The sequence below is a fragment of the Myotis myotis genome, unplaced genomic scaffold (assembly GCF_014108235.1).
Source record: "Myotis myotis isolate mMyoMyo1 unplaced genomic scaffold, mMyoMyo1.p scaffold_m19_p_7, whole genome shotgun sequence".
Lineage (NCBI taxonomy): Eukaryota > Metazoa > Chordata > Mammalia > Chiroptera > Vespertilionidae > Myotis > Myotis myotis.
The window spans coordinates 31,009,240-31,031,275 of NW_023416379.1; the positions used below are offsets into that span (position 1 = coordinate 31,009,240).

General features: G+C 39.8%; 1 protein-coding gene across 15 annotated transcripts in view; it reads right to left on the reverse strand.

The window, feature by feature from the left end:
* SHPRH (SNF2 histone linker PHD RING helicase) overlaps nt 1-22,036 on the reverse strand; it is a 71,556-nt gene that overhangs the window by 3,778 nt on the left and 45,742 nt on the right. For 9 of the 15 annotated variants that reach the window (XM_036316636.1, XM_036316631.1, XM_036316629.1 and 6 more), the window contains 8 exons: nt 21,775-22,000; nt 19,909-20,052; nt 17,599-17,700; nt 14,970-15,041; nt 13,432-13,620; nt 5,379-5,471; nt 4,633-4,719; nt 3,777-3,955 (listed from right to left, as the gene is read on the reverse strand). In XM_036316636.1, the coding sequence (XP_036172529.1) occupies nt 3,777-3,955; nt 4,633-4,719; nt 5,379-5,471; nt 13,432-13,620; nt 14,970-15,041; nt 17,599-17,700; nt 19,909-20,052; nt 21,775-22,000 (1,092 nt within the window). Of the gene's footprint in view, nt 1-3,776; nt 3,956-4,632; nt 4,720-5,378; nt 5,472-13,431; nt 13,621-14,969; nt 15,042-17,598; nt 17,701-19,070; nt 19,189-19,320; nt 19,674-19,808; nt 20,053-21,774; nt 22,001-22,036 lie in introns of those variants that run through there. The other 6 variants (XR_004968753.1, XR_004968754.1, XR_004968755.1 and 3 more) reach the window with 6 other exon arrangements.

The window sequence follows — 22,036 nt, forward strand, 5'->3', positions numbered from 1 at the left end:
ACACTTGGTTCTACTTCAGAATCCCGTGGGCTGCGGTGCAGGCTGGACTGGTAGGCAGCAAGAGTGAGACAGGGAAGCCAGTTAAGTTCTGCAGTTGACCAGGTAAGAGGGCGGGTTGGATCCTGGTTGTATTGGTGAAGGCAGTAAGCAGTCAGTAGATTTGGAATATTTTGGGGAGATGGAGCTGACAAGACTGAAATAATGTTTGGATACGAGGTATGAAAGAGAAATATGGAAGAGTCCTAGATTTCTGGTTTCAGAAACTACAGATGATAGGGCCACATTCTAAGATGGGGCAGCCCTTGGGGTGGTGGCAGGCGGTAGGAATAGTTTTGTTTTGCCCATGTTAATCTCAAATTTTCTATTAGACCGGCATCCAGTGGAGGTGTAGTGTCCACAGATCCAGGTACCGAGATAGAAGTAGATGGATGCATCTGGGACAGGAGCCAAAGGGACATGTCTGGAATATACTGAGCCTCCCTATTACTACGGATGAACCATCTGTGCTTCTGCCTAAAACCAGTCTCTACACTGAGAATTACACCTCTTGCCCACTCAAAGGTACTATCCCAGCATTTTCCCCAACTCCTGCCTCATTAGTTTTTCTGTCTCTAATGCATCATTCTCCTATTATTTCTATCATATGAAAAGGGGAAAATAACACAACTCTCTTGATCCCAGTCTCTTCCTTTTCTCTCCTCTCTGCAGCAAAACTCACACTAGTCCCACCAGCTCTATAGTCCGCAGTGCATTGTGGTTAAAAGCATGGAGTGCTGAGGCAGAATGGCTGTTTGAAACTTGCCACCACTTTACTAGCCATGTGACCCTGGACAAGTTACTTAACCCCTCTCTCTTATAAAAGTGTTTGTTAATAAATAAATAAAATCCTATTCTATCTTACACTCACACCAGGCCCTCGCCTCCACCACTCCACCCAAACTGGTTTTGATCTCCATGCTGCTAAGTCTAAGGATCAATTCTCAATCCTTACTTTACTTGACATTTGGACAGTACATGACACAGTGGATCGTATTCCCCTTCTTGAGTTACATTCTTTACTTGGCTCTCAGGACATCTCCCAGTTTTCTTCTTAATGCACTGTTTGATCTTTATCTATCCTCTTTGCTGGTTTTTCCTTTTCTCCCAGAGCCTTAAACTTTGGGGTGCTCTGGAGTTTCATCTTTGGTCCTTCTCTCTACCTACAGTCTCTGTTGGTAACCATATTTAGTCTCAAGACTTAAAAATACCATTATATGCTGATGGCTTCCAGATGTATCTCTCTAGTCCAGACTGTTCTCCTGAACGCTGGACATCTATATCCCATTACAGAACAGACATCTCCATTTGGATGTCTAATAACATCTCGAACTTATATATACAATGAAGTTCTGCCGTTCCCTCCCCGAGTCCTATAGCCTTCCCCAGGCCCACAGAAAGCAGCTTCATCCTTCGGTTGTCCAGGCCAACACCATGCGTTAACCTGACTCTCAGACACCACGTCCAGTCTGTTCACAAATACTACTGGTTCTACTTTCTAAATAAATCCAGAACTTGACCGCGTTTCACCATTTCTACTACTGTTAACATGGTCCAGATTACCTTCTACTCTCACCAGGATTCCTGCAATTGCCTTCTAACTAGTCTCCCTGCTTCTAGCCTCCCTTGTGCCCCCACTCCCTCCCCATGCCCAAACATGACATTTGGAATGACTGTTTCAACACTTACATTAGCTCATGTCACTCCTCTGCTCAAAGCCTTCCAATGGCTCTGGACCCTATATAGTCCTCCACACACACACATAGCCCTCCAGCCAAACTCTCTGACTTCATCTATTTCTTTCCTCTTTGCTCCCTCTACTTCAGCAACTCTGGCTCCTTCCTATTCCTGAAACACATCAGGCATACTCCTGACTAAGGGCCTTTGCACTGAGTGTACTGTCTACCTAAATAGACTTCACTAAGGCATCTGCTGGGCTTTCTTTATCTCACGTCTCACCTTGGTTCAGATATCACCTTCTCCACAAGACCCCCATGCTGTCCTGGCCAGCCACCTGCATTCTTTATCCTCCTTAAACAAGTCTACTTTTCTAACTCCTAACACAGTATATACTTTTCTTATTATGCTTATTGTTTACCATCTGCTTCTCTAACAACTTTTTATAACCAGGATTTAAGCCCCAGTATGGGTATCTCAAGCACCCAGAACTGTGCCTGGCAGACAGGTGCTCAATATAAATTCACTGAATGAAGTATGTAGATATTGATACAGGAGACTGTTCAAGTTGGTGATGGAAAGAGGAGGCACTTCTAATCTGATTGTATCTGATTTCCCTGTATGAGGCTAGATCGTTGTCAAAGGGCAGGAGGAAGATGTAGAAGACTTAAGATAGTCTCCTTAGAAAGTAGGACAATCTATTTACTAGGGGAGCATGGTTGAATTGTCAGGTAGTGTTAAATGTTCTTTTAGACAGTGGCCTTACATCAGAGAAGAGTCCAGTGCATGCTTTAGAAACATCCATTAGACAAAAAGTCTATGTTTAAAAATATAAGACAAAAAAAAAAAAACCCACCCCATATAACAAACAAAAAAACAAACAAGACATAACTGCATTTTAAATGATACTTGGTAGTACTATAGAATAAGCCTGAATTTATTGTATTACTTTGCGATATTTTGCTAAGCATTTGCTTAATATTAAGTCATCATTTATTCTCTCAGTTATTGCTCACAGAGCAGTCCATGTGTCTGAGCCTGGCCCAGGAAACCTCATTTCCTGCCACTGCTCTCCTCATACCTTACATCTTAGCAATTGCAAACTCCTTACTGTCCCTAGAAACATTATGTTGGTTATCTCTTCTGTTTTTGAAAATAAGACTCTCTTTGGCTGTGTGAACACCCCTTTTTAGCCCAACTTTGAAATAATTATTCCTTCAAGACTAAACGTAATAAAGCTTTTACTGACTCTCTAGGGCACAAACTGCTCACTCCCTTCTTTTGTTACCACAGTACTTCTATTATATTTTTGCACATTGTACTGCAATATATTCAATCATCTATTTCCTGTACTACATGCTAACCTCATTGGGGACAACAGATTATGTCTTTTTCAACTTGACTCTTCAGTATCCAGCACAATGGTGTTCAATCAATATTTACTTAATAAGTTCTTCATATAGATGCATTTTTTGAAAAACATTCAAGGCATCTAACATCCAGGAGGTAATACATCTGAGCGACCTTATAAAGAATAATGGTCCATCTTGATACTTGAATAGAAGTAGTCCATACTATATGATATATACTATTAGGTTTGCTTTGGGCCTTAAACTAAATCTAATTATCTCTAAGAGTAGACCTGTCTTAGAGTGAGGCTGTCTTTTCCTAAGGGGAAGAATTTAAAAGGGAGATATTTGTGTTCAGTCATGCATGAAATATGACTTCTTTTAAATACAAACTACCTGAGACAATAAAAAATCAATTCTTCCCAAAGTTATGATGGATGACTTCAACTTTGCAGTTGTCCTAAGCAGTTTAAGAAACTTCTTTAACAAAGTATCAGGGTAGTTTGTGAAGGAGCAAAGGCAAAAATCTAGGAGAATTTGGGGGTTTGTTGCTCGGAGGAGGGAGGGTTGGAAACCTCTCAAAATGTCCTTTGGTTATATAATACTTGAAAATTTAATAAATGAGGAAGAGATTAAAAATGAATAGGTTATGATGAATACAAATGAAGAGTCTTAGGAACTTGAAGCAAACACGACTGATATTAAAGTCCTTACTTTGTCTGTCCAATTCGGTGCACCCTTCCTATGGCTTGAAGCTCATGGGCAGGGTTCAATATGGGCTCCACCAACAGAACGTGAGTAGCTTCAATGATAGTTAATCCATTAGAACCTGTGTGCAGGGGCAGCAGCAAAATATTGATTTGGGGATCATGTTTAAATGCTGAAAGGTTCTCCTAAAAAAGAAAGGTACATTTAAATTTTAGCTGGATCAGTTAGAAGTAAGAGCAATATAATACAGCTCATGTTAAATATGCCTAATGGTATTGTGGAATATAATAGCTAAGAAAATTAAATGTAAAATTACTATTTTTAGAAAATGTAAACTTGTTGCTTGACTTTATGAGTACAAGTGTCTCTTAAGTTCTAGTTGAATCACTATGTGATGTATGCAAATTAAACTATACGAGCTGAAAGAACAACAAGAGTAAGAATGTGTTAGAGCATGTATGATAAGAGACATGAATCTGCTCAATGTTCACTTAGTCTTTTTGTGTGTGTTTGCCTTGTTGGGTGTGCACTGTTGTTGCACTGAGTGTGATGTAAGGACAATCTGACCACATGTAGTTTTGCCTGATGCAGTGAATTTAGAACCTAATCCCAGGGGCATGAGGCCTCAGTCCACTCAAAAGGTATATTGTAGGCCATCTTTTGTTATATTAAAGAAATGTACCTCAAGTCAGAAGAAATCATGCTATGGGTATAACTGAACAGAAAGAAAATAACTATAGTTTCTCTACTTTGCTTTATAATTAATCAAGACACAAGGCAATAAATGAAAGTAAGCTAGTTAACAGAACTTTCCATTTGCAACTGAATCCACTTTAAAAAACACGAGAAGATCTTGGCATACCTGAAATGTCTTCACACGACTGATCTGTGCAAACTCCATGTTGTTGTCAGTGAGAGCTTTTGAAATAATATCTAATACATCTTGCCACTAAGAACACATAAAATAAGAAAATATTTATACATCACTTTCACATTAAGAGAATTGAAAAGGAACTAAGTCAAAATAACTTTTGTACCTCAGAATTAAGTAAACACAAAACCAAAACCTTTAAATGAAGTACCATCAATATTATTTAATACTATATTGAAATGGTAGTGTTTTTATTTTTTTTAATCAAATGCTAGTTAAAGACAGGGTAAAGAAAATAATCATCTTTGAGAACTGAATTAAGCATAAATAATAAAAAATTAATAACGGAGTGCTTAATGAATGTGGTTATTTATCTTTCCAAAAGGAAAACTAGAATTTTTATTCAGTTGATTATTTATCTTTCTCTTAAACAATCAAGTTCATTTGCAAAATGAGACTTTCAAGGTACCAGATTCCAATTTTTAAAAATATTAACATAAGAAAATCCCCAAGTAAAAGGAATATAAAAACACGAAATGTAGCTATTGGAATTGTCTTGTGAAGCATCATAAAATTCTATAAAAATAATCCTATCGTATGGACATAGAAAATAATCTATCAATAATTCTAAATCCTACCTATATTATGGCAAACTTTAATAACTAGTTCTCAGATATAAAATGATTAGACAGAAAGCCAGTCGGTGTTAACAGTGAGGATGAAAATGCTCATTATACCGTTGAGAAAACGAGTGCTTTAGCTTCTGGATCTCTAAGCTGGATTCTCATCAGAGTTCTGACCACAGCTTCCACTTTTGTAGAATGACTACCCTTTGAACACAAAGAAGAAAACACATTATTACCAAATAAAATTTAGTTAATAACAGAAGGGAAAACCATTATAAAACACTTTTATTACCAAAACTATATGGTAGGTACACATGTGTTTATCCTTTTTTATTTTGTATTTGCTGGGAATTTTCTTTAGCCTCAAAAGTGTACAAGTTATGGAATTTACACCCTGAGAGAATCCTATCTAATAAAAGAGAAACATGGTAATTGGTGTACGACTGCTACCCTTCCCATTGGCTAATCAGGGCGATATGCAAATTAACTGCCAGCCAAGATGGCGGCCGGCAGCCAGGCAGCTTAAACTGAACATGAGGCTTGCTTGCTTCAGTGATGGAGGACTCCAACGTTCCCCCCCTGCCTTGCCGGCCTCTGAGCCTGCAGTTTGAACATTGTAACAAATATAGAAGCTAAACAAAACCCCAGAAACCTGCTTTCAGCAAGCTGGGATCTCAGAGCTGGAGTTGATACAGAGTTTCGATTATAGAACCTAAACAAACCGGATACCTTCTTTCAGCAGCAGAGGCCTCAGAGCTGGAGCCAAGCCTCAGAGCTAAAGCTGGCCCAGAATAAAAAAAAAGAAAAAAGAAAAAAAGGAGCGGTTGGGAGCTTCAGTCCCAGTCTGAAAACAGCCCTCAGCCCCTCACCCAGACTGGCCAGGCACACCATGGGTACCCCCACCCTGAAGGGTGTGTGACCAGCTGCAAACAGCCATCATCCCCTCATCCAGGCTGGCCAGGCACCCCAGTGGGGACCCCCACCCTGATCCAGGACACCCTTCAGGGCAAACCAGCCAGTCCCCACCCATGCACCAGACCTCTATTCTATATAGTAAAAGGGTAATATGCCTCCCAGCACCGGGATCAGCGTGACAGGGGGCAGCACCCAACCCCCCTGATCGCCCTGCGGCTCTGTGTGTGACAGGGTGCGGCGCCCCAACCCCCCCACCCCACGGGCCCTACTCTGTGTGTGACGGGGTAGAGCCATAACCTCCCCATCGGCCCTGCCCTGAGTGTGACAGTGGCGGCGCCTCAACCCCCTGATCGGCCCTGCTCTGTGGGTGATAGAGGGTGGCGCCCCAACCCCCTGATCCACCCTGCTCTGTGTGTGACAAGGGGGAGCTCCCCAACCCCCTGATCTGCCCTGCTCTGTGCGTGACAGGGGGCAGCGCCCCAACCCCCTGATCTGCCCTGCTCTGTGCGTGACAGGGGGCAGCGCCCCAACCCCCTGATTGGCCCTGCTCTGTGCGTGACGGGGGTGGCGCCGCAACCTCCCCATTGACCCTGCCTTGAGTGTGACAGGGGGCGGTGCCCCAACCCCCCAATCCGCCCTACCCTGAGCGTGACTGAGGATGGCATCGCAACCTCCCAATCCGCCCTGCTCTGTGCATGACAGGGGGCGGTGACCCAACTCCCCAATCGGCCCTGCTCTGAGCCCGACCAGGGGCTGCACCTAGGGATTAGGCCTGCCCTCTGCCACCCGGGAGCAGGCCTAAGCCAGCAGGTCGTTATCTCCCGAGGGGTCCCAGGCTGCGAGAGGGCACAGGCCGGGCTGAGGGACCCTCCCCTCCCCCCCGAGTGCACAAATTTTTGTGCACCGGGCCTCTAGTCTATATAATAAAAGCCTAAGTGACCTTTAACAGTGGAATGACCAGAACAACTGGTCGCTATGATGTGCACTGACCACCAGGGGGCAGACACTCAATGCAGGAGCTGATCCCTGGTGGTCAATGCACTTCCACAGGGGGACTGCCACTCAGCCAGAAGCCAGGCTCAGCAAGCAGGTGTGCAGTAAGGAGCGAGAAGTCCCGGACTGCGAGAGGGTGCAGGCTGGGCTGAGGGACCCACCCCTAGTGCACCAATTTTGTGCACTGGGCCTCTAGTCTATATATGTTAAAGGCTAACATGTTAAGTGTCCGAACATTCGCCTGTTCATTATGACACGCACTGACCACCAGGGTGTAGATGCTCAACACACAGGCATTGAAACATGGAACAGACTGATGAATCTCAAAAGGAAGGGGGGAAAAGGGAGGGCGGGAAAAGAGGAAACAAAGATCTTATATGCATACAAGAGGCCTGGTGCGCGTATTTGTGCACCAGTGGGGTCCCTTGGCCTGGCCTGCAGGGATTGGGCGGAAACCGGTAGCCTGACATCCTCCGAGGGGTGTCGGATTGTGAGAGTGTGCAGGCCAGGCTGAGGGACCCCACTGGTGCATGAATCAATGCACCGGGCCTCTAGTCTAAATATATAAAAGGCTAATATGCTAAGTGTCCAACCGTTCGACCGGTAGCTATAACATGCATTGACTACCAGGAGGCAGACGCTCAACGCATAGGCATGGAAACATGGAACAGACTGATAAATCTCAAAGGGAAGTGGGGAGGGGGGAAGGCGGAAAGAGATTAACCAAAGATCTCATATGCATACTAGAGGCCCGGTACACACGGATTCATGCACTGGTGACTGGTTGGGTCCTTCAGCCTGGCCTGCAGGGATCGGGCCAAAACTGGCAGTGCAACATCCCCCAAGGGGTCCCAGATTACAAAAGGGTGCAGGCCAGGCTGAGGGACCCCACTGGTGCACGAACCCATACCCCGAGCCTCTAGTTCAGCGGTTCTCAACCTGTTGGTCGCGACCCCTTGGCGGTCGAACGACCCTTTCACAGGGGTCACCTAAGACCATCCTGCATATCAGATATTTACATTACGATTCATAACAGTAGCAACATTACAATTATGAAGCAGCAATGAAAATAATTCTATGGTTGGGTCACAACATGAGGAACTGTATTTAAAGGGCCAGAAGGTTGAGAACCACTGCTCTAGTTGAATATAAAAGCACACCAGAAAGTCATACAGAAATATGGCCCTGAAGGTAAGATTTTGTAGCATAGATTTTTCTTTAAATTTCTTTGGTGGTTTGTAACTTGCAAATAACTTGAATGTTTCCCACTACTGTTTAGTTTGGAAGAAGTCACTTGTTGTCTTGGTATTTTATGACTTCCATTACTTTTACTCTGGACTTTTCTTTTTGAAGTAGAGCTAACTCTCTCACTGTGCCTGTGCTATCCATAGTAGTTTCCACTAAGACCAGCTAACATTGTTTTATTTCTGTCTGCACCTGTTCACCATGCTAAAAACCCAAATTGGTGGTGACAGATACAACTTGGTGCTGTTATGCAACTTGTATGACTGGTCTCATAAAGTGGGAATACTTTTCAAGCAAATGCCTGGGGTAAGTGCTGGGTTCTTAAGCATTAACATGCTAATTGAATGAAGTTCAATGGAAACTCCACCTCGGCTGTGGGAAATCTTACAGTGCATAAGGCCATCAAAATATTATCCTGTTCTTTTAAACACCTTGAATAATGATTTTCAAGAGATAAGTTAGCAATAGCAAAAAAGTAAAAGCTTTATTTGGACCCAAAGGGTCTTAGGGATATTATCTTATTCAATAAAAGGCTAATATGCAAATTGTCCTCTCGACTGGGAGTTTGACCAGGGGGTGGGGCCAGCTGGCCAACTACCCATGGCCCCTGTCCCCGGCCAGCCCACCCCCGATCGGCCCCAATCGGGGCCAGCTGGCCGGACCCTGCCTGTGCACGAATTCGTGCAACGGGCCTCTAGTATGTAAATATTATTCAATTGTCCATCCATTTATCTATCCATCCATCCACTCACTGAGTACCTGTTACATGCCAGGCATTATTCTAGATGCTGGGGACACAGTATTAAATAAAACAAAGTCCCCACCTCAAGAACAATGTCCTTTCTACATTTAGTGGAGTTTATACTCCACAAAGCATAAGTTCTTCATAAAGGTAATTTCATAAAGATAATTTATGGTTTAAATCTTAGAAGTACATTTTCTCCTGGATAGAAACTTCTCATGACATAAAAACCTTGTCCAGTACAGAGTCAGGGTTTCCACCAACAAAAATGCTCTGTGTGAAACCTAGTCAAATTTAGGACACAGGGAACATGCCACGTGGGGCTATGTTCTGCCAGGAGGCCTACTTCAGTATCCAAAACGCCTGGCAGTTGCCAGGACTTGCAAGGGGAATTTTGTTTACTTTGTGAAATGCCCAGTAGGTTCCAAGGGTCATTTAGGAATACTGTCATACCGTCGTTAGGGCAGATACAGTCTTTAACTTACAAGCATCCACTATACTGAACATTCTAATCTCAGTATTCATTTTATTTCTATGGTCAATAAATAGAATCTCTTACATTATGAAATACCAGTAGAAAAAAATGTCTTATGTTATTTAATACTATTTTTATATTCTTTAAATATTTATTATCTGAGATCCGCTACATAATTAAGCACTATGTATGATATTACATTGTTTATTATGTTCAATAGTCTCAACTATTGGCTTAGAGTGAAATAAAACATTTTATTTTTTAAAATATGGTTTTATTGATTTTTAGAGAGAGAAGAAGGGAGAGGGATAAAGAAGTAGAAACACTGATAAAGAGAAACATCATTGATCAGCTGCCTCTTGCATGTCCCCTACTGGGGATCAAGCCCACAACACGGCATGTGCCAGACCAGGAATTGAACTGGTAACCTCTTGGTTCATGGGTCGACACTCAATCACCGAGTCACACTGGCTGAACTGAAATAAACATTTTAGATAAAATAAAAACTGTAATAAAATTAAAAAATTACTTCTCAGGGTTGTTTAATAAAGATCAGGGATTTGATAATAATAAAAAATCCCCTCAATTTAGGTATAGTTTGAACTAATATTTACAAAAGTTCAAAATAATGCCTTCATTATTCACATAGAGCAGAGGTCCTCAAACTTTTTAAGCAGGGGGCCAGTTCACTGTCCCTCAGACATTCCACACATGCGCACTGCGGGCCCCGGACGAGTTGGCTGCTAAGCAGGACAGGCAGCGGCAGCAAGAACACCCAGCGGGCCGGATAAATGTTTTTGGTGGGCCGCATGTGGCCCGGGGGCCATAGTTTGAGTACCTCTGACATAGAGCCATCTTTACCTGACCACATCCTCAACTCCAGGTCAGACGATGTGAGCATTTCGTGGGAGAGTTTTAGAAAGTCAGAAGAGTCCAGTGAGAGTCTGAGACAACAATAAGCAGATGCTTCAAGGCGAAGTGGCAGACACCAGGGCAGACATGTGACAGAAGTTAAGAAAAGGGAACAGGCAGCAGAAGGCAGAAGTGACAGATACAAATGGTGACAGAAAAGGCAGCAAGAAGCAAGGTGAGAATGTGAAAGAGGGATACAATTTGCTTGCATAATAGGTACAATATTCAGTCATATATTTAATAAAAAAGAAATCCAAATATGTGTATCTATAACAAAAGATAAATTAACTTTAGTAAATTCTGTAGTCTTATAATTTTTTACAAGATGCTTTAATTAACTCATGTGTTCATCAAAACCCATGAAAGACAGGAAGAAATCAGAGCACAGTGAACACAGCTGTACACTGATGCCCCTGTCCCAACAGGACAACAAATGGAACTGTCTTAGTCTCTTTCCTGGGTTCTAGGAAAGCTGCCATAGGATAAACAGGTGTTAGGTTTGATGGGTTCAGTGACTCAGTTTCACAGAAGCTGTACTGTTTACGCGTAGCTAGAGTGATCACTTCCTAAACCTCAGCGCATTAGGCCTGACACAGCAGTTCTGCTGCTCCCTGTACTGTGCATGCTTTCATCTAAGAGTCAGCAGCCCTTCTTAGGCAGGAATGCCATCTGTAGTCCTTGGGATGCCTGAGGCCAGAGGAAGAGACAGAAGAAAAAGAAGAAACAGCTAAGAAAGACCATTTTTATGAGAAGAAAAAGGAGAATTATAAGAGTGGAAAGAAAGGAGGAGAGGGGGACAGAGAAGGAAAGCAGTTCTTTGTGTGGTGAGGAGAATAAAGCATAACCACGCTAGATATTATGCACTAGGACAACCCATTCAACATCTGGGTCTCACCGCTTCATCTTTTAGAACCCTTTTTCTTCACCTCACTTGGGTCACCCACTTCTCCAGCCAGATCTGAGTACTGAAAACTGTCCTATCTGAAAATGACTAAAGAAGATCACCTATTCCTTGCTAAGAACATCTAATCTTACAGCTTGTTTGCTTGATAGCCGAACCTCTACCTATTATTTGGGCAGTGCTGACAGTCTCCTCCTTATTGAAGCAGAGTGTTCCTGGGGCCTCTGTTGACAGCACACTTGCCTGGAGTGCTGTCTCCAGTTCTCCTGCCAGGTCTCCTTTCTTAGCCTGCTCCCTTTTTCCACCTTCACGAGCTATGGAGTCTGTAGGACCTGATCAGAAGCTAACTTCTATGTTCCTTTCCTTAGGCCATCTCATGCTCTTTCATGGCTGCAAAGATCTCTGAAGCCAATGACTGACTTTTTAAATCTCCAGTTCCACATATTAACACTTTACTGGATAGTTCTAATCGAATGTCTTAGGCACTTCAAAGATAGTATGTCTAAATGCACTCCTCTTCCAAATACCTTAATATAGTAACTGCACCGTATCTTCCTGACTTTTTCACATCAGAAACCAGGGAGTCACCTCTGAAATCTTCATCATCAGTCCCTACAACATTATTTTGCTAATCAACTTTACTCTAAATATCTCTTAATATATCCACTTCTTACCATCTCCACTGCCACCAGTGTAATCAAAGACATCATCACTATTGCTGTAGCCTCCTAAACTGGTCTCTCCAAATGTTCTCTACTATTTTCTAGACAGCAATGTAACTGATATTTTCAGGTTTTACTCAAGTAGCAGTAGGAATAAAGAGCAACTAGATATTTTTTAATTCAACTATAGTTTCCTTGGGAGGGGGCATCCTAACAACTGCCTAATATTCTAACATCTTAACTGAGACTGCCTAAGGGGGGTAGTTAATTCTACCCCAAAATACAATCCTTAAACATAGCGAGACGAGAACTTCAACGGCCCAGAAGGAAAAGGAATTAAGGGAAAAGATTTTATCACCTCTTGCTTAAGAGCATGTGCCACCATTCTCTTGGCTAGTTCTTCTGGCCAAAATCCCATACTACATTCATGTATTTATTTGTCCTTCACCTAAGCTTAGTTAGGGGAAAAACAAATCACGTTTAAGAAATACAAAGAACAGAAAGTCTAGTACAGGCCTTTCCTGAATAAATTACAGATCCTGTTTGGATTTCATATTATGGCCACTTTCTTAAAATTTGGAATGAAGCCCTACCTGATTTGACTCAGTGGATAGAGAGTTGGCCTGAGCACTAAAAGGTCCTGGGTTTGATTCGGTCAAGGGCACATACTTGGGTTGCAGGCTCCTCCCTGGCCAGAGTCCTGACCAGGGCATGTGTAGGAGGCAACCAATTGATGCGTTTCTCTCACATCAATGTATCTCTCTGTCTTTCCCTCTCTCTTCCACTCTCTCTAAAATATCAATGGGAAAGAATCCTTGGGTGAGGATTAACAACAACAAAAAAATTTGGAATAAAGCATGGGAAAAAAAAATAGAGAAATAAAGCCAAGTTTAGGCTGCACTCTGAAAGACCACTAACTTCAGTAACCAGTCTACTTGCTCCTTCAACATGGTTGGGAATATCCTTTTTCCCTGATAGTCAGGGCTAAATGAAAGAATGAGGAAAAAAGGTTTCTTTAAATAAATCTCTAATGTAACCAGAGCACTATTTGTAGTAGACAGAAATACTATAGAAAATAACAGGGAAGTGGAATTCTAAGAAGGCACTTTTTGGCCACAGTGGGCATGCCTATCGCTGACTATGATGGAGGGAGTGTTCTTGTGTTCTTCTCACAGGAGAGGGTAGATGGTGAAGCTGAGGCTTTAGGGCAGTGTGGCCACAGACAGACAACAGTGGTTCCTACACATGCACAGCCTTATTCTGATTTTGATTTTCTCATTGCCCTGACTACTCCTCTACATGCTCTTAATCTACTTCACCTTCACAGGGATGTCCTCTTCCTGGCTGGCTTTCTCCGAGGTGAAGACATACGAGATTTCTTTGTGAGACGTGTTCTGGCGGCAGATGGCACACTTAATGGAGCTTCTGTGGGAGCCCACACTGTACTGTTCGATAATAATGGAAACGCATTCATTACAGAAACAGTGCCCACAGGTCAGGACTGCCCACTGGAAAAGAAAACACAGAACATGCTCAGGGAGTTACTACCGAAGATCCCTTCCAATGTACACATATATGAAGAGGAGAAGTCATCATTGCACTGCCTAAATATTTCATGATATGAGTATTCTTTAAGTCATAAAAACTAAGCTGTACATTTAAGTGAATGATTTTTTAAGTCTAGTCAGAATAAGCTTTCATAGTGTTTAGTTCTGCTCACCCTAACAGTGAGCACAATAGTCAGCTAGTCACTGGTATTTGTAAGAAGGTGATATTCTCATTTCAGTATTTAGGAAGAATGTGAATTACCCCTTCAGCACTCTAATGGAAGATATAATACAGGGACTAAGAACAGCATTAATTTGGAGGCAATATCACACTCAAAATAGTCCATACAACTTTTAAATACATTTACATTTTCCCATGTTAAAGCATTTATTATATAGGAAATAAGATGGACTAGTATCTCAGATATTTTAAAAGTGGTTCTGGGATACATTAAAAATTACTAAATAAACAAACAAAAATATATTTTTGAAACCCCCCTTATCATATTTTAAGAAAGACACAATAACTTTTCTGGAGCATATTATGGGGATTTCTCCCATTTTTGGCAGGGATTGGGGGGTAGGGGATATAGAAGAGCATTAGATTTAATCGAGGTGTCAGTTCTAAAAGTTCTGACATCTTGTGTTATTTAAACTTTCCACCTGATAAAAACCAGCAACAATAATAAAAACAGAATGGTGCTAGGAGTGACAGGCTCCTAAGCCCTAAGCTATGATGTGCCTGTACTTGAATGGAAAAATGGTGTGTGGCTGGGCCTTCCCTAGGTACTTTGCAGGATGAACTAAAAAGCCTCTTGGAAAAGAAGCCACACTAAAGGTAGAGAAAATGTGATATATAAGCTCGGTTTAAAAACACTGACTGGGAAAGGGAAAGAGTTATTTGGGTTTTCCTGGGTGACGCAGTTCATGACACTCTCTAGGTGCACCTCTGCTCTCAAGGCCTGGGTCAGGGTCCCCAGGAGCGGGGGCTGCAGGAAAATGACTCAGTGGCATTTTTGTAGACAGGGCAGTACTGTTCTGTACCCTGTGCACCTTTAGTGCCACGGGGAATGAAGGGCACTTCCTTTACTTGAGGGGACTTGTGCAGACTCTGAGAGCTCAAATGGACAAGGAGAAGAGAAGAGCAAAACATATCTACAATGGAGGAGAAGCCAGAGTCATCTGGCACCAGAACATTAGTAGTGACAGGAAGTTGACTGAAATGGCATAAACAGAAAAACAGACAAATAGCAATGCCTTTGAAAACTGAAGTGTTTTATAAATGCCAGTGATGTTTATTATAATTTCACCTGTTTTCCCAGCTGCCGAGCACAGATTGGACAAGGTTCTGGATTAACACCTCCTGACGTCTTGTCTTGAGACTATCCAAAAGAGAAGAATTCAAAAATATATTGGTTATATTTGAAAACCTGATACAAATACAACTCATTTATGAAAGTAAATTCTGGCAATTGCAATTTTAATAACCTGATGAATATGATGATCTGATAATTTATATTTTATTACTAATACTATCATTCCTGGATTTACAAATCATATTTACTAAATAAGTGAACAAAAAATGGAAACAATTTTTATGATAGTTTGTTAAAGTTATCATATTACTGTAGTTGTGATTATCATAGAAGGCAAAATGAAAAGAACAATATGATATAATTAGCTAAATTCATAGATTGTATTTTCAAGCTAGGTTTTGTTACAAAGAAATGATATATTCTGCATGTCCACTTAGCATGGCTCACAAACATAGGAAGAGGCAGCATTTATTTCCATAACTCCTTATTAATACTGGTTTCTTCTCGGTATCCTTTTTCTAATCTCATTAAGGCAAAGCAAATAACTAGATATTAGAAATATTACTGATCTGAGACCTAATTATACCTGGGAATTATGTTGACGTATAAAAGCTTTTCAAAATTTCCTTAAAACTATTTTTAAAAATTAAAAGAGCTTCAGAAAAGTCATCAAATGGGCAGGTTTTCAAACTGAAGAAAACATAAAGGATTACTAAAGTTTTTAAGTCTGTGATTTCACTAACCAAATAGTTTTTTATAAGTCATTGCTATTGATTATCCTTGACTCTCTTAGCAACTCTCAAATATACAATACAGTATTAAATATAGTCACTATGCTGTACATTCTATCCCCAAGCTTTATTTATTTTAAAACTACAAGTCTGTCTCTTTTGACTCCTTTCACCCATTCATTTCACCTACCTCCACAACCACCATCTCTGGCAACCGTCAGTTGTCTGTACCCACGAGCTTAATGTTGTGTGCTTTTTATTTTTTACTAGAGGCCCAGTGCACGAAATTCATGCACAGGGGACAGGGGGTTCCTCAGCCCGGCCTGCACCCTCTTGCAATATGGGACTGTTCGGGGGACGTCCAATTGCCAGTTTAGGCCTGATCCCACAGTCGGACATCCCTCTTGCAATCTGGGACCACTGTCTCTAACCGCTAGTCTGTCTGCCTGCCTGATCGCCCCTAACTAGTGTGCCTGCCTGCCTGATCACCCCTAACTGCTTGCCTGAACGCCCCTAACCGCTCGCCTGCCTGCTTGATCGCCCCTAATCACTTTTCCTGCCTGCCTGAACATCCCTAACCACTCTGCCTGCCTGCCTGATCGTCCCTAAACACCTCTGCTTGTCTGCCTGATTGCCCCTAATCACTCGCCTGCCTGCCTGCCTGATTGCCCCTAACCGCTTGCCTGCCTGGCTGATCTCCTGTAACTGCCTCTGCCTCGGCCCCCGCCACCACGGCTTCGTCTGGAAGGATGTCTGGAATGACGTCTAGGTCATTTGGCTGTCTGGTCTAATTAGCATATTATGCTTTTATTAATATAGATTAGATTCCACATAAAACAGAGATCATATGGTATTTATCTTTGTCTTATTTCACTTAGCATAATGCCTACAAGGTCCATCCATGCTGTTGCAAATGGCAAGAATTCATTCTTTTTTATAGCTGAATATTATTCCACCTTCTTTATCTATTCATCTCTCCATAGACACTTAGGTTGTTTTCACATCTTGGCTACTGTAAATGTTGGCTCATCATTACCTGCTTCTCCTATAAAGAAGTAGAATTCCTCAACAAGTAGTAGACTCTTTAAATGCTTTGGAGTCCACTTAACCGGTACCTGACATTGAAAACAGCTGTTTGACAACATAACATGTTAATATTCAAATTTCTGTAGCATCTTAAATGCAGGCCATTCTACTCTAAGTCATTTATTTACATCTAATCTGTCAAGTTCAGCTGAATCACTAACATCTTATTAATCACTACTTGATCTAGTGCCTGTGATATGTCCACATCAAATTACTCAAAATCCCTTGAGGCCAGGGACCAAGTCTGTCTATCCCAAACTTCTAGTACAATGTATGTACATAGTAGATGCTCAATAAATATTTGTTGAGTGCCTGAAAAATTAATTATTTAAAAAATTTGTTAAGTTCATTATCTTTTATTTCAAATAAACATAATCACAAAAATTGGGATTATATTCCATTTATAATTTTAGTTACTTTTTTCCTCAACTTTCTAACATGAGCATTTTCTCATCTCATTTATTCACAAGAATAGCCATTTAAAATATTTAATCATGTCATGACAATAACCCATAATTTATATAAATGTAATTTTTGTTGGACGTAACTATTGTCCTAATCTATATAGTGTATACCTTTATATTATCTATGTAACATATTTTCTATAGATCATCATCTTCATTTGTGACGTGTGTAGCTATTGTAGACATAGCTAGTATTCAGACTCATATATCTAACAACAAATAAAACACTGATTAAAAAAAACCCTGTACAATTAATTATGGGACTAATAGTTTAAATGGAGTCACTAAAGTGGTTTATTGATAACATAGCATGGAAAAAAGTAGCATATTTTAAAACAATACCTTCTCCAAGTTATTTAGGTAAAGAAGCTGCCCAAGTTTTTTCTGAAGCTGTGATGTAGCAACAGTTTTATCATTTAGCAGTTTTATCCGATTTTGCTCCACCTGAAAAACAAAACAAAATAACTTTATTCTCTCTCAGAATGGTGGTAAAATTATATTAAAAAGGCATAATTCTCCCTCAATACAAATATGTCCTCTTTTAAGAAAATTCATTTACATGAGAAAACTCAAATGTGCAAAATGGATAATAGACAATATATTTCAAAAATAAATGTATATATTTTTTGCTTAAAACTCAATGTCAAAGTTTTAAATAGGAAACTGTCCTATACACTTGAAGTCAGATATAAAAAAAAAAAATCAACCCAAATTCTATCTGCATCATTTTTCAGTAGTACATCCATGGATAAAGAAAAATGAGCCCTAACTGGTTTGGCCGAGCGGATAGAGCGTCAGCCTGAGGACTCAAGGGTCCCAGGTTCTATTCCGGTCAAGGGCATGTACCTTGGTTGCGGGCACATCCCCAGTAGGGAGTGTGCAGGGGGCAACTGATCGATGTTTCTCTCTCATCGATGTTTCTAACTCTCTATCCCTCTCCCTTCCTCTCTGTAAAAAATCAATAAAATATATTGGGAAAAAAAAGAAAAATGAAATAATATGCTACTCTGGCCAGAGTGATTTTAAGAAATCCAGAGAAAAATCTCAATGCCCCCATCCTCTCTATGGCCTCCTCAATAGAATATAATAGACAAAACAGGAATATAAAAATAAGATGAATTTGTTAAAAGGACAACACAAAAAACACTTGCTGAGACTTCTGTTTCAAAAGTTAAGTGAGCTCTTTTGCATCCAGCAACTGCAGCACCCACCTGACCCCAACCGTCCACCCCCATACCTGACTGGCAGCTCAGTCCCCCCAGCCTCATACTGTTGTCGAAGTGAGACTCTGCTTACATAAGAAATCAGGCCTCACTGGAGACATTCAAGCAAATGTTGGACAACTACTTTTCCAGAACAGAAAGGAAACTCATGCATTAGAAAAAGTGACTAATAAAGGTACCAAAAAATATGGCTACACAAATGCTAGAATCTGATTAGATAAAACAGTTTCAAGAATTTCTCGGAACCTACAATAAACTTACAGAAACTTGCTTTTTGGACTTGTGTGAAAGACTTCACAACAAAAGAAGTAAAACATGAAGAGACGACCTGTTCAGAACACTGCTTACAGGAATATTTAAAAATGATGCAAAGAATATCCATGCAATTTCAGGAATATCATATCCAGCAGCCTGGCAGCCATGACAGAGAAGTCCTGACGGATGGACTTTTCCTAAAAGTTGCCAACAGCTTTCCACTGGAAATGAAGATTCATCTGATAGAATCCCCTGAAAGCAGTAGCTACCATGTTAACCATCTGTCATGACTGTTTGGCAAGTGGAAACCAATAGAGAAAGAAATTTGCTATTTACCAGGAATGATCAAAATAGAAGGTCTTATTATCCAATGAGAACAGTAAGATGAAACATTTGTTGAGGCCTTATGAGCTTAGCCACTTGATTAGACAATCAATTGTTTCTTCAATTGTGACTATTAATTTTAAAGCAAAATATGTGTTCAATCATGAATGAGATAGAAATTTTTTTATTATTTGTAAAAGAAAAATAAGTGGATAGATCACTGAAAAAAAAAGTTAAGATAGTGTGTAATGAATATTACCAATTTTTCTGAGTTACGGTCTCTAAGCTTTATGGAAAGAAAAATATTTAAAAGATTTAGCACACACAAGGAATACAAGTACATTATAAAGAAAATGATATTTTTAATATAGAAAATGTTGGTGAAGTTATTTTTTAATAATGAGATATAAAAAGAGATTTATTAGCAGATACGTTGTCAATATGTGTTCATCGTTAGCAAAGGAAAATACTGCAAAAGATGTTTTTGGTTTTCTTAGGGAAGACTTTTCTAGTTCTGAAAAAGCTGACGTAATAGGACACATGTCTGAAAACTGACCAAGAATATCTTTAGGTTGTATCAAATAGAAGGTGTTCAAAAACAGGTGCATCTGCAATCTGGAGAGAAACAAATGAACCGAAATGGTGAATTTAAAGCAAGTATTAGATGTGAAATTGCTCAACTTTGAACATTTCTGACCTACATAATCAAATAACTTCATATGGATAAAAGAGAAGAGATTAAACACATACTAACTAGAGATCATTGTCGTGACTCTCTCTCCTCTATGAATCTTGGGCTTTTGTACTATCTATTTGCTGTGCTCTTTTCTGTGGTTTACTTGCAAATTACCTCATGTGGTTCAATGATGTGAAGAACAGGTGGATTGGGCTTTGGCTCCCTAGGATGACGAATTCTTAGACGTTCTGTAGCCATTGCCAATTCATCAACAGCAGATACACGATTCCTCAGAGCCATCCAGTACTCATGAAGCAACTGGAGGAACAGAAAAGACAAAGACATTGGTAAAGCACATCATTAAAAGTGGTTAAAACCACCAAGATGTGTCTTGGTCAAGTCTTCAATGAGGTCTTATGACATTGAAATTTTCATTAAGTGTCTAAGGTACAAGCAATTCTTTTTAGGAAGAGAGAGTACAACTGGAAATCTCCATAGGACACTGCAGAGTATTGCCTCTCTAGATTCTTAAGAGAATATCCAAAGATTCCTTGGTAGAACCAAAGATCTGTATAGCTTAATACTAGCTGGTGAAATCTCTACTTTATTTTTTAAAGAAATATTGTATTATAAAATATTTCACATTTTAAATAATATGTATATATGAAAACGAGAGTACGAAAATACACAAGTGAGTCCTATCATCCAATTACTAAAGAGGACAATACTAAATTCTTAGAAAGCCTTTGTGTTCCTTCTTAACTATCTCACTCTTTCCTCACATATTTTTCCTTCAAACCCCACATCCCTCCCATGGGGTAACCATTATTCTGGGTTGGACTTATTATTCCATACTTTTCATTGACATATACTAATCTCCACATCCTTAATAACCTGGATATTTAGATTTCTGAAATTGACAGAAGTGATATCAATCATTATAAAACTTTCTTCACTAACATTACACTTTGAGGTAGATCCTGACTGATGTGTGTAGCAGCTCATTCATTTACATTGCTATAAGAGGGTTTAGTCTGCAATGTTATGGAGAAAAAAGGTACAAAGTTTTGGGAGAATTACAGGATAAGCATTCCTCTGACACAGAGCAAGTGGCCAAACAGAACCTAAAGGAAGAATGTAGAGCTAAGTGGACATAACACAGTACTATCTTCCTCCATAGCTTGCTGTAATTAACTGTGTTAACGTGCTTGTACATTAAAATAGTAATGTGAAAGAAAAAAATGATTATGAGCCAATGATTTCTATACTCTAAAAATAACTTTCCCAATTTATCAAATATATGAACTGATATAATAGACAGATAGCATGCCTTCTTTTTCTAGATACTTTTTATTCTGCTTTAAAAGGCAAGAACTTTAGATTAAAAAAAGATGTTAAACAGAATTATAAATAAAACACTTCTTTCATGACCTTACCCATCTCACTTGCAAAGTAGGATAACAGATGAACAAATCCATATACAAAGACAAATAAAAAATTAATAAATTCTAGAATCTCATCTCAAGGTCAGAGTTACAACATGAGGAAATTACTAAAGTATTAATATGAAAGGTCACTTTGTGCATTATAAATAGCAATGGTTTCTAGTCTCACCTATTGAGAAATATTTACTATGTTCTCCAATCTTCATTCAAGGTTGTTGATGGTTGGTTTTACTCACAGAGCAAAAAATAAATAAAAAATGAAAAAAATCCCTACTCTAATTTCACAAATTAGCTGTGTAAGGTCAAGCTAAGAACAGAAGAATGATCATTTTCACAGCTAAATAAAAGGTTTCATATATTTTTATTTTAATAATGATATTCTTTTAGTAACTTAATAAATAGAAGTTACTTAATTATTCAGTATGATTATTTTTATTTTTCATCATTACAATCACAACATTTTAGGGAAAGAGAAATTATAACACCTAAGTCTCTAAGCAGATTTTTAAAACTAAAGAGAGAAAAAGAAAAGTAGTAATTAAAATTAATGTAATGGAGAACTTTTAATATTGGAAGAAGTTTTAAAATAATGGACCTTATATTCCTTTTTCCAAGCTTCAAAGAGATCCATTGAAGTACTTCCTTCATCAATGAATTCAATGTCAAATCTATGTGATTTTGCAAATGATAGTAGAGCTTTCATAGATCGCTCTGTCTCACTTATTGCCCATAGACCCCGGCTGGTGGTAGGCGCTCGATCATCCACCAGGCCTTCTTCATCTTCTATCATCTCCTCAAATATTGCAGTCTGGCCTTTGACTCTGAAGACATATGAGAACAAAATAACTGTTCAGTGG